The 14,002-nt window shown below is 37.3% G+C and overlaps 1 protein-coding gene across 6 annotated transcripts in view; it reads right to left on the bottom strand.

Moving 5' to 3' along the window:
* The window catches only part of NPAS3 (neuronal PAS domain protein 3), an 865,567-nt gene that overhangs the window by 594,332 nt on the left and 257,233 nt on the right, over window positions 1-14,002 (bottom strand). For 3 of the 6 annotated variants that reach the window (XM_040476899.1, XM_040476900.1, XM_040476904.1), the window contains 2 exons: window positions 1,843-2,087; window positions 1,681-1,731 (listed from right to left, as the gene is read on the bottom strand). In XM_040476899.1, the coding sequence (XP_040332833.1) occupies window positions 1,681-1,731; window positions 1,843-2,087 (296 nt within the window). The remainder of the gene's footprint in view (window positions 1-1,680; window positions 1,732-1,842; window positions 2,088-14,002) is intronic. The other 3 variants (XM_040476901.1, XM_040476902.1, XM_040476905.1) reach the window with 1 other exon arrangement.

Genomic DNA, 14,002 nt, shown 5'->3' with positions numbered 1-14,002 from the left:
CTTCTCCCACTCAGTAGCTCTCTATTTCTCTCTCAAAATAAATGAAGAAGTGGTAATAAAAAGATAACTGTGCTAAACCACCTCATACAAGTTCAGTCCCTTAATCAGTCCATTTCAAAGCGAAGAATAAGGATGTATTTTGTACATTCTGTGACTTCTACCCTGTTGCACCTACCCTTTCATCTTGTATGATTTGGAATAAACATGAAGGCAGTTTAATGAATAAACTCTTATGGATACAGTATATTTACTAAGATTATATTCACATCTTCAGCTTGGGAAAATTTGCCACAACTTTAGCATCTGGAACACAGATTGATATATTACCAAGTTGACATCTACATTTTTAAGGTGAGAAGGGCTGAAAAGGGACAGCATGAATGTGCCTTAGTTTATCCATACTGTGCTATGTTACACTGACATCCAGCCCTTGACAGCTAACTCTGTTCTATGTTCTCAGCTTCTGAATGCCATTCTTACACTCTAGAGAGATAATCTGTGAACTATGGCTTGTGGGCCAAATCTGGGGGCAGCTGCCTATTTTGTTATGCATGGTTTTATTAGAGCACAGCCACACCCTGCTGTTTACATATTGTCTATGGCTGAGTTTGTGCTACTGTGGCACAGTTCAGAGCCCCTCAAAGCCTAAGCCTATATATTTCCTATATAGTCATTACAGAAAATATTTGCCCTGCTCTAGAGGAAAACAGCACCTAGAATTTAAATTCTGATTTCCCTTCTCTCGTAAGCGTAAGAAACATTGCAAGTACCAATGGCAGAGATATAACCAGATTCACACATGCATGGACACACATATGATGGCACTTCTAAGCACACAATTGTAAATAGTCATTGCTTTGGATCCTTCATTTTAATCTGTATCCTCTAAGAGGTCAGGGCTCCCTATTAGAACCCTTTTGTACAAAAGCCATGAGCACAGGGACTTCAAAGGTCACTGTTAAGGTGTCATCACTTAACAAAAGAACCTAATTCCTCTCCCAGAGTTGCCCACAATTTTCCCAATTATCCACCTTATGCCCACCAAGGGTCTAGAGACAAGGTTAGAGCACAAGAAACTAGCAGATCCCTTAAGTCCTAAGCCTTGAATAACACATCGTTTAAGACAGAGAATCAATGGCCAATATCACATATACATCAATAAAGATACGTATGCATATTCACATGCTAAACATGCTATAAATTACTAGAAGTTTCACTAACACGTAAGAAATACCTCTCTTGCATATCAGAATGAAGGCCTAACATCTTTCATTAGTGAGTTTTAAGAGTGACTGCACCAAGGATCGGGAGGACAAACATAGGTTTAGATTTACAAATCTTGGGCATTATGTATGGCAACTTGAAACATTAATATGAATTATTTGTTTTATTAGTCAATAAAATCATTACTCAAAATGCCTACTACAGTTGGGCTCAGCTTCCTTCCTTTCTTTGGTTACTAAAGACAGAAGACATTAGTTCCACCCTTTAACAAATATTCTTGTACTCCACCCATCAGTAATAATTTGCATGAATTAGCATAACGCAAATTGAACCCAAGAAGCATTTTAATGTAAGTCATTTCATTCTCCTTTCTCTGAAGCCTTGCTTCAAGTGATAGAATATTTAGGCTGACAGACGTTTTGAAAATAAAAAAGAAATAGAAGAGGTTTATTTCACCTTCACATGGTGTCTTTCTCATGCAGAGTTCAGATTTCCACATTTGTATCCCTTTAAAGGATTTGATATGCAGGAAAAGAAGAAAGGATGATGGTAAACATTTCATCTTAGAGACACCTATCGACCACCATATTCCAGAACAAACAGGGGCTTAAAACTTACCTTTTACTGATGTGTTAGGTGGAGGGCCTTCCATTCGCAAGTTCCACGGAGGGTCCCCTTGGTTAGCAAAGTCCCTCATTTTCAGATAGCTAATTGTAAGTCGAATGATGGATGCCTTGTCAAGCTGGCTAGTGATGGCTGCAGGAAGAGGCAACAACTTGGCCAATTCATAGAACTCAAAATTTTCTTTTCCCCGGCGGGAGCGAGCAGCATCTCGGGATTTCTCCTTTCTCAATGCTTGTAAACTGAAATCAAAGGAGTGAAAAAGTGCCATTTAAAACGTGTGCTTCTGACATCAGGTAGAAATTGTTTCCTTTTCATTTCCTTCTTCCCCCCAGCAAAAATCTACGAAAATCTTCTTTCAAATCCAAGGGCCGTAATAAAATGATTTCTATACAACGTTCACTAAAACCAAAAATTCTACCTCTGGATTTAAACTTACATGCAGTAATAACAACAAATAAACTTACAGGCAGTAATAACAATAGCTTGCTTGTTAGGTTTTTCCCTTTAATTGGCCATGCATTGAGATACATTCTTTGTTTCTAAGACATAAGATTTACAGGTAATACTTGGTGTTATCAGCTATAAGCAGCAGAAAAGATGAGGCTAGTATTCATATATTTATTCTCAGGCTAATGATTTTGTTCATTTAATTGTTATCACTGTGAGATTTTTTTTTTTAATTTTTTTTTCCACATTTTTATTTATTTTGGGGACAGAGAGAGACAGAGCATGAACGGGCGAGGGGCAGAGACAGAGGGAGACACAGAATCGGAAACAGGCTCCAGGCTCTGAGCCATCAGCCCAGAGCCCGACGCGGGGCTCGAACTCACGGACCGTGAGATCGGGACCTGGCTGAAGTCGGACACTTAACCGACTGCGCCACCCAGGCGCCCCCCACTGTGAGATTTTAAGGTACCAAAAGCACCTTTACTTCAATTATCATCATGGGGAACAAAGGGTAAACATCAACGTTTTATTTGTTGATTCTATGAAGCGTGTTTATGTGCCTCTAGCCCTCAATAAGGATCATGATCTTAAGTCAGATATAGAAAACATCACACTGAAAATGAAGATTTCAATACACTTAATAAATATGTTGATAATTGCTTGATAAGAGAAAACTTTAATTCTTTATGAATGAGTACACATTAGTAGATGGATAGATTCTCTAAGATACTAGAGAATAAAATGCATCGCCTGGAGAAGTCAAACTTTAAGATAATATAAATTTAATGTTGAAAGATAAAGCCCTGTATGGGTTATTAAAATTTAGGGGCGCCTGGGTGGCGCAGTCGGTTAAGCGTCCGACTTCAGCCAGGTCACGATCTCGCGGTCCGTGAGTTCGAGCCCCGCGTCAGGCTCTGGGCTGATGGCTCGGAGCCTGGAGCCTGTTTCCGATTCTGTGTTTCCCTCTCTCTCTGCCCCTCCCCCATTCATGCTCTGTCTCTCTCTGTCCCAAAAATAAATAAAAACGTTGAAAAAAAATTAAAAAAAAATTTATAAACATTATAGACATATTGCTTCACAGAAAAGGCAACAGGTGGGATCCAGCATTTTCCTTTAACTATTCATGTGCATTTCTGTTTGAAGTTTGCTCACAGTGCTGAGGGCAGAATCTGGCACGACTGAAGTTGTGTTTGAGCATCTGACAGAATTCCACCTGTTCTGAATGGCTCTGTTTTGTGTCTGACAAGAAATCAAACCAAAATAAGACCCTGATGATAAGTAATTGGGCAATATTTACAGTATCAAGGTACTATTAAAATCATTTGTAAGTATCCATTTCATTGAACTCCAAAGGCATTTTGAATCTTTGAACCTAGCTTTCTGGTTTCCCATTATAAAACAACCAGAAAGAGAGAAACAAGCAAGGAAGCAAGACCAGAGCAATAGATCAAAATGAGTTCAGCAGTGTAGCTCCGATATCCATTAGTATAATATGGACAAGAACATTTCATATTACATTATAGCGTACCTGATGGTGTTCATGGTAGGAACACTGTACTCACTGCACTCTGAATACCTTATTGAGCATCTACGTAATTTAAGTAATGCCATCACACCCTGATCAAATACTCACTAAGCCAACAACCCCACCAGTTTCACTCTTAATAAAATATTCTACGTTAGCTAACCAACCTATTTCTCACAACTAGACAAGTTAACGTTACCGTTTTCAGAGTCACGGCAGTCTCAAATGAAAACCTTTGTCCCTTAGTGTCTCAGGTGATAACCTCCGGGAGAAACATTGCTAATTCACAAGGGAAAAGCATGGCATGCCACCTGTTTCCCCAAATCGTGGCTGCCCTTTACATGATTTTATAAATTGGCAATTTTGGCTTCATGAAAATTGTGTAAATAAAGTGAGAGATGCCTTACAATCTGATAAAGTGGAAGTATACCCAGGATCTGGGTTATCATCTTTGGGCAAAAGAACCATTCATGCCCCTCCCTTTATGTAATAAAAGCAATCTATCTAACACCACTTAGGTCAGCTGTGCCCAAAGAACTAGGTCTTTTGAGATGTCTTCTCTACCTCTGGTGGAGTGCAGTGGTTCAAGTTCAGCGCTTTGCTCTTTTTGTGTTCTTGTAATCAAACAGTACTCCAGAAGGTGGGCTCAACTTACAACTGTTGTTGCTCAGTAAGTGACTATGATGGAGCACTAGAGCAGAGGTTGTAACCTGAAGGGCCCCTGGGGTTAAGGCAGCGAATGTCAATGAGTGAAGAGGCCTGATGGCAACTGTGGGGCAGGAGAGGACAACAGCCTAGGCACACACAGTCTCAGTGGACTGCTGCTCTGGAGGAGGGCGCACCTGCTGTCGTCAGATTCCCAGTATTGTTGTTTCTAGAGAACAAAATCTCAATTTTTAAATGGCATTTCCAATTTTATGTTATGTTTTAATTTTATGTTAACCAATTAAAGTTTTAAAAAAATAATGCAAGCCTAATAAAACCTGTCATTTGGTCAGTAAATGAGGAGGGATACAGTTTACAATTGGATAAGAATTTGGGAGGCCAATTTTGAAAGGCACTTTTACATGGATGTTCTATGTAACTTTCCCTTTATACATGTCACTCAAAGCATCACAAATAGGCTCATCTGTTATCTCATTAACATGACTAATTTTCATACCAGGAATTTCTTTATTTGACTGAAACAAGTAGAACATGAGGCCATTATCCTGAAATTGCTATTATTGCATAGGCTTAGCAATAGTTTAAGGAAAAAAATCTAATTCTATGGGGGTAGGTGGTAAGAAAAAACCAAGATCACGGGGAACAACTCAATGGACTCCAAAGGTAGAGGACAAATGGCTTCTTATTTCCACTCCAGAAAGGGGAATGCATGGACATTAATGCCTTCAGAAGCTTGCCCAAACACTGTCCTCTGATATTTGATTTATCTAAAATACCACTGAGCCAAACTTACTTCATGTGTTCCTGACCCACCTTCTTGTTTTTCTCCTCTCCTTCCCTACACATTTTTTTTGTGTTTTTTTGTGTGTTTTTTTAATTTTTTTTTTTTTTTTAACTCAAACACTCTGTGTTTCCCTACTCGAGTAACTGGCCTGGCCATAATCTTAATAACAACGGTTTTTCATTATACAGACCTCACAGTTCAGAAGTCTTTCAGAATGACAGCACTGTATCTATAATAAGTAGTAATTGGCTTTAAGGGCAACAGCAATAAAATGCAGTCAAAGGATTACAAAGGTCATAGAGATGTTGATAGAATAGATTAAGCTAAAGATGTGTAGACAATGACTCAGACTGTAGATTAATCTTATGCCTGCTTTTGGGAAGTACAGCTTAGTTGTAAGCAATTCTCAAATAGAATTAAAGACTACATTAAAACGTAAAATAAACTATGTGTTTGCACATTCTGTTCTAAACCAAAAATTATGGTTGTATTTCTACAATACCAAAGAAAGACAGGAAATCATGAATATAACATTATGATCCTAATCTGTGCCATATAAAAAATGATTAAACTTCAGATCAACAAGAAATGACTCCCAAACTTCCCACTGCTCTGATGTTCTTCCACCTAGTCTTTGGGTAACTTTGGAAAAGGAGACTCTTCCTTGATCCTCAGCAAATCAAAATTTCAGTTCTCTTTGATGACAATCTTATCATCCTCACCAATAATTACCAACAACCAAACAACAAAATCAGCAATTTCAGAAGATATATATATACACACACGTGTTTTATTTATTTATTTATTTATTTATTTATTTATTTATTTATTTATTTATTTATAAATCTAGAAGTCCTTTGCAAACTGCGTATATATTTGGGGGAAGATAGTAAATGATTTTCAGATTCTCCAAAGGGCTTCTTCACCCAACCAAAAGGATAATACTCTAGTATCTAGAATTTCCTCTTATAAAACTTGTAAAGTTAGACTCTCCACTCTTATTGTCATTGATGTTACCATAATTAACTTTCCTAAACAACACTGTTGGCATACTGCATGTTTCTGCTTAATGCTTGGCAACAAATTTTCCATGTTTCTGAAGATACACCTTTAACCATAGGTAACAAGCCATCAAAAAATTACTAGTAATGAAGATTTAGAGGACAATGCTTATTGAATGTAATTTTTTAAATCCTCTCATATATTTTAAGTTCCCTGGCAAGTTTTCTGGCAAAAGTCCTGATGAAGGAATTTCCTAGCCATTCACAAGCATTGTGATTTTCAATAACAAATCTGAGCCTCAATGTTATTATTTTACAACATGAGGATGGCCAACAAATCTCCTGGACCAGTGCAGTGGCTCATACGATAGTTTACCATTTACTACCATGGAAACTATGAATCAGTGAACCTCTTAGATAATTCTAGATTTTACAAATTAAGATAGTTTATGAACTCTAAATGGGGCAGAGACCACTTGAGAGTTTTACAACAAAGAAAAATTTTAAGAAGTTGCAAAGACTTAGGAATGCTGACAGTATAGTCAACCCATCTGAAAACTTTCTTGGAAACCACAGAGATTAGGAGTGCGGGTTCTGCTGCCAAACTGTGGGTATTGGCACCAACTTACAACTACCATGTCGTCAACCTTCACTAGGTGTCTCAACCTCCTTAGGCCTCAATTTCCTCCTGTGGAAAACGGATGTGATAATTTTATCTACTTCATAATATTCATGAGAGTAATTGAGCCAATATATGTAAAGTACAAAATGCCTGTCACGTGGTAAATAGTATCTAAGCAACAACTATTAGCATAATAATCATGAAACTTTTTTTTATCATAAAACTTATCTAGAGGAAAAAAACCCAACTGTTTGAATCCTAGTGCCCCATCTCATTACTATAGTATTTCTCTCTCCATAATTCTTTATAAGTTTATTTGACCAGGCTTCCTTTATACCTCTTACAGTGTCTCTAATTCTAAACTGTTAGCTTTTTTCATTTGTCCTCTCGAACTCCATTCTCTATTGCCACTTAGGACCTTCACTTAGTAATTTCCCATGTAGTGACCGTAGAAATCAAACCAACGGGAATACAACCAAAGGCCTAACTTTTCCTTGATGACAACCCTAAAACTGCCTACTAAACTCCTTTCATGTTTTCTCAGATCATGATTATCACTTTAAGCTCTGTTTGATGCCTCTCTCAGCATGTCTTCCACACTAGCAAAAAGTAGAGGTGAAATTTAAATGCATGGATTATGGAACCCGAGTACCTGTATTTAAATCTCAGTTCTATAACTTAACTGATTATGTAAACTTGAGCAATTTACTTAATCTTCTGCCTCAGTTTCTTTCATCTGTGAAATGGGGTGATAGTACTATTTGCTTCATAAGGTTCTTGTTGAAATTAAACTAAATGGGTTAATTATTGTAAAATACTTAAATGGTACCTGACACACAGTATTACTATATAAGATATATTAAAATAAAACCTAAACTTGCTTCACACTGATTGTTCTATGCTTTGAGGTCCACAACACTCATTTACAGTGTACACACTGTGTCATCAGTAGGATTTCTACTCACTGGTTATGATATATCACATTGTATACTTAAAGCAAAATATAACTCCTTTATTGCAAAGATACTGTTTTTTCACTATAGTCTTCCTTATACCTATAGTCTATCAGCTGTATACCACAGGTTTATTTAATGAGTTTTCAAGTAAAATATGTATTTCATTGATGAATGATTCAAGGTTCACAAATCAATGATTTTTTTTGCTAGAAGAAGTAAGTGAGCATTTTTTTAGTTCACTAAACTAGAAAAAATGGCATTCAATTGCAAGACAAGCAACTATGCTTATTAAAAAAAAAAAAAAAAAAAAAAAAAAAAAGAATAAGAATATCCAAACAGTTAAGAGAATGAATTACTCAGGAGAATTCTGAGAACTTCAGTAAAAAAACTTCAAAATTTCAATGATCCTTATTAGTCAAAACAATTTTATGAGTACTCTGGGAGAAAGGCGATCTTTCAAAATAGCTTTCAAAATCTCACAAATCTAAAAAGCTCTCCTTGATGTCAAACAAAACCCCAAATCCAGGACCATGGAGAGCTCACCCAGATTGCCTGGGTGAGTTGGGGGAAATGTCAAAGTGCCAGCAGCATTTGCTGCTTTAGCTTCCATACTGGGGGCAGGGCCAAATCACCAAATTCTGCTAGAGACAAAACAAGCAAAAGACAACAACTGAAAAAAAAAAAAAAAAAAGTAAAAAGTTAAAGAACAGGCACTGCCATTATAACAAAGCCAGTGTTATGAAATTGACTCAGTATTTGCAATCTCTCTAAAGCTGCCACCGAACTGGATAAAGATGTCAATTATTTATTGGGCCACTTGTCCATGGCGGAAAAAAAAACAGATAACTTTGGACTTGATGACTCATTAAATTAAAAGAGGTAAGTTATCCTTTGTGGCTTATCAAATTTAGCTTTGCAAAATTGATTACTTTGATTTCCTACTTCACAGAAATAGTTATGATGATTATGGAAATAATATAGCTGGAGATCTACAGAGGATAACAAGGAGCAAAAATAATAATTGTCACAGAGGAACAACAAAAGTAAGTCAACTTAATCAAATGTTTCTTCCTCTCCTATTCTTCATAGCCAGATTTTTATCATTTCTTTTTATATAATTTATAATTGTATTTGTGGAACAGTTCCTGATATGAACATTATCAATAGATTCACATGATCTCTACATGAAAATCTTCTCTAGGCTTCAATTTTAACACCTTCATGTAAGCTTTTTGAATACAATGACCAGTGTCTCTAAGACAACACAGCAGGTTTTGGTCTTCTAACAGTAGGTGAAAGGATAGAGTTAGAACCACTTTAAATTTTGCCTTTTTAAAAAGTACTTCTAAGAAGGCAGAAAGGCAGGTTTTTATGGATTTTCCTACTTGTTTTGCTTAGGAGAACCCAGCACTCCAGACTTCTACTATTTATCAATTAATCTGGCATGCAGCCTCAAAAGAAGAAGGTCGACCTGTATTAAAAATGCAGCCATCAAAAATTCATCAAAGGTTTCAGCATTTTAACTCATGAACCTTTGAACACCTGCATACTTGTCAGATCTCTGGTCATAGTTAACAGTGAAATCTATAGTGACTCCAATACCTACTCCTGGCCTGACATGAGCAGAATGAGGAGGATTCCCAGGGAAAAAGTAAAGATTCTATAAACACTGCTTGCCCTTCTTTCATTACTTTCAATAAAACAGCCCAACACACATTGGCATCACATAGAGTTCAAAGTCAATCAAATCAACCTACTGCAAAGAAAAAAAAAATTTTTCAGTATTTTTCCACATGATTGTAAATATTGGCTTTCTTACAAGGCAATATAATTGAGAAATGCATAAACAACTATTATCTAGTAGGATTATGCACTACATAGCTCACAAATTAGAGTCTTTTAATGTTCTCCAAGAAAAGGTAACAATTTCAAAAACCTTCCTTTAATGTGTGAAGAAAACAGTATAGTGTATGCTGGAAGTTAAAACTGGAACCTTCAAGTTCAAGGTAAGAACTCTGCTGCTTAACTAATGCACTGCTCATAGCTGTCATCATTAATTTATGTTAGCCTCTGTAAACATCAAGAGTATAATAGGCCAATTTCACAACTAAATATAGATGCACATTTTGCCCTTATATAAATGGCAGATTGCTGCTGTAGATCATTGCTGCAGCAACACGTCAGTAAAGATGCACTGTTTGATGGTCTGATGCTCACACAATATATAAAACCAGTTGTAATGGTTGTTTGGAAGCAAAGTGTAACATAGCAGCAAAATTTCATTTGTTCCACAAACTCAGGATATATTAAGCTTGGCTGACAAAGACTGTTTGATGTGCTAAATCAGTTTGACCTTCATTCTTGCTTTATTTTTCTCATTTAACATGTGAAATGACCATTATTTTTCCCCATGTAAGAAATATGAAATTGACTGCTTTAAAAAGGTGTCAAAAACATCGGCAACTGCTAACATTTGATAAAGTATCAAAGTTAAGATGCATCCTTAAAATTTTTCACTAAGATATATTCTCATTGAATAATCATGACCTATTTTTGACTTGTAATAAAATAGATCAAAAGAGTAATTAGAGCCATTCAACTGAATGCCTTCCCTCATCTTCAGAAAATGCCTTGTGTATGTTTGAACTTAATAATTAAATTAATTGGTTTTAGCCAATGAGCGTTTTTATTCTTAACACTTTAAATAAGAGGATTTAATTCCAGAATGAGTCATTAGAATAGCAATAAAGAAAGCTGAGAGGTCTGCACAATCCTTTTCAACCAATGTTCACCTTGATTCAAATAATCCTTGAATGAACCACAGCAAGACCAAACTATTCATTGTATGCTTTGGTGTCTGCCAAAAACCTCATGAATCAAAGTGTTTTGTTCTTCATTTTCCCCCAGAACTTTAAGCTGTACAACTGGCAGTTCCATAATAATGGAAAAACTGCAGCTTTATCAAGTAATTTCTCTCCACCCAATAAAGAGCACTTTACCTTGGAGCAACTTGTATATTTCACACCTTAAATTTCTATTTACCAAATCAGCTAATCACTTCACAATTGAACTCAGAACAAAAAAAAATTATCAATTAAAGTGGTTGAAACTCCTGCAAATTATCATTTAGGAATGAAGTAATTGCTTTCATCAGGGCAGAAAAGCCCGCCAGAACAGAAATGTCACTTTAGATTAGTGTTCTCACTCCTGAAGCTATGGATGACACAGCTGATATAAGACTAAATGCCAAGACCAATCAATTGCTTTTGTGGCTCTGCTCTGAGCTGCTGTAAAAGGGGCCATTTTCTAGGATCTACTCTTCATTATAGTAAATGCTATCTCCTTGGTAACATAATTCCATTTCTCATAAATTCTGTCTGAGAGCATTGTCCTAACAATGGATGTTTGTGGAAAAGAATGCTGTTGGTTTAATGCACAGAATTAAGTGTGAATGGCTGTCAAACTGCTATAGTTTACTAGTTCTTAAACATAAATTGAAGTCTTATACATTAAAAAGAATTCTTGGGGAGAAATGAATGTCCTGAACAAGGGTAAGATATCGTATTTGAAGGCTCTGTGCTGCCGGTTTAGAATTCTGACTATTCTAGTATTTATCTGTCCTGTACATTAAATCGGTCAGCTCACACCAGAGGTGGGTGAACACTTCACTTACTTTCTCAGCAGTGTAGTTTGCAAATGTGAAACCTCAGAAGCAAATATGGACTCATTAGGCAACTGCATGCGATTTGTGAATAGCCACAACTGTGCTAAAAAGAAAAAAAAAAAAAGTGTTCTTTGAGCTGAGCCCTTCCTGGAAAGCATCCAGATCTTAATTTGTATTGTTCATCCTCCTGAAGTTACAAGAATCTGGATTGCAGGCTCCAATTAAAAGGAAATTGAAGAAGCTAATATAGTGAGAAAGCAGCAATTCCCTGCACTGTTCCCTTCAGGTCTGAAGTTTAGAAAGAGATTCAGCATCACGGGTCTTTGCCCAACATGGGATAAAGGCTTTCTCATCCTGGTGAGCACACATGTGTAACTTCCATTAACAGTAACAGGAGTCGTGAGCACACATTGAGAGGAGAGCGTACTGCTCAATATTTGAAAGGGTCAGAGCATCTCTGCTGAAAGGCAAAGTGGGAGGGAACGGCGGGCACCCTGTGACAGCAGGACATTTTACTGACCATGGAAAGGGCAATTGCTGGAATTGCTACCACTCCAAGGAACTACAGTACTGATTTTCATTGTATCAATAGCAGGAAAGTACACAGGACGTTTCTTCTTTTTAAGATTATTCAGTACCACCAAAGAACAGCACAATATTTAACGTAATAATAAAAGTGGACTTCTTTGAATGCTTACTCTATTTCAATCACAATCTAAACGTTTGAAATATTATCTCATTTAACTCATGGTTGCCAGTATCATCAACAAGGGAAAAATGGTTAACAGCAACTGTGGAAGACAGATAATCTTTGGACACTTTTGAAGCTAAAAACAGGGCTGCTTTCAGCCCCTCTTTGGGGGGCCACCGTATGGGTTTTTTACTTTCTCTCAAACTTGCCACACCCTCCCCCCCCCACCCCCAAAACCAGGAGAATTTTTGTCTTAGGGATGGCTGTCCGCAGATCTTGGACTTTTGGTGCCACAGCAGGACAATGCTGGGCAAACCAGGACAGCGGGCCAACCTGGAAGATTTACTGCCTCCACCTCACAAATAAAAGATCAAAGCACTGAGAAGGAAAGTAACTTGCCCAAAGCCAGTGAGGGTTGCAGCTGGAATTTGAACCTCGGCAACATGACTCAAGTATGTTCCTCTCACCGGTGTATTACACCGCTTCTATAGGAATAAAGTCCTCAGGATTCTCCCTCTTCCTATCATTTATATGACGATTAGGTCGCTGATAAAGTTTTACCTAATTTATAAACACCTATATAAATCCCATAGTTGTTATGAAAACATTAATTTCTTTTTTTTTTTTAATTTTTTTTCAACGTTTATTTATTTTTGGGACAGAGAGAGACAGAGCATGAACGGGGGAGGGGCAGAGAGAGAGGGAGACACAGAATCGGAAACAGGCTCCAGGCTCCGAGCCATCAGCCCAGAGCCCGACGCGGGGCTCGAACTCACGGACCGCGAGATTGTGACCTGGCTGAAGTCGGACGCTTAACTGACTGCGCCACCCAGGCGCCCCGAAAACATTAATTTCTTAATGAAATGTCCAAAAAAAGCCCTGTCTTTCAAGCTTATAAACACTGCAATTTGAAGTAGATAGATTTGCTGTTAATTGCTATACATCCCAAACTAAATTGCTTTGGAATTCAAATTCAAATGACCTTTTCTAGAGGGAAAATTCACTTTTTCCTTTAATTTTCTGTAAGTGTGATTTCAAACACTTTTGAAAGCACAACTAAGTGGGAGAAAGCTTTTGAAAACTATCAAGCTTGAGAAGAGAAACTTGGAAAGGAGAAAGCATGCTTTGACAAGTTTGAAGATCTTGAAGTATGAAAAATGAAAGTTATGGTCATGTGAACACTGAAAACAGCACATGCTTTTACTTGACATCAATGAACACACCATTACACTGTAACTGCCTGCATTCCTTTGTGAAATAGAGATAATTAAGTAAAATGGTCACCCTTTCTTTGCACACTACAACTGAGAGAACAGGTCTTAAAAAGACTATATACTCTATCCCCTACCTATCGGTTTAAGACATTATTTTTATTTAATCTTCCATCAAGATTCCCAAAAGCACAGCATATGGTTGCCAGGGATGTGAATTGTTCCAATTTCTTTTTTTAAATTTTTTTTTCAACGTTTATTTATTTTTGGGACACAGAGAGACAGAGCATGAACGGGGGAGGGGCAGAGAGAGAGGGAGACACAGAATCGGAAGCAGGCTCCAGGCTCCGAGCCATCAGCCCAGAGCCCGACGCGGGGCTCGAACTCCCGGACCGCGAGATCGTGACCTGGCTGAAGTCGGACGGTTAACCGACTGCGCCACCCAGGCGCCCCTAAATTGTTCCAACTTCTAGAGGACACTTTGGCAAATACATATCCAAAGGATTAGAAATTTGTCTTTTTTTAGCCAAAGCTAAAGATGTGAACAGATAAACTGCTAAGAGAATATTCACTGCCTCTTTGATAAA

The sequence above is a fragment of the Herpailurus yagouaroundi genome, unplaced genomic scaffold (genome assembly GCF_014898765.1).
Source record: "Herpailurus yagouaroundi ecotype Mexico unplaced genomic scaffold, PumYag 141, whole genome shotgun sequence".
Classification (NCBI taxonomy): Eukaryota; Metazoa; Chordata; class Mammalia; order Carnivora; family Felidae; genus Herpailurus; species Herpailurus yagouaroundi.
The sequence above is the reverse complement of the archived record's forward strand: the minus strand, read 5'-3'. Positions and strand labels throughout refer to the sequence as shown.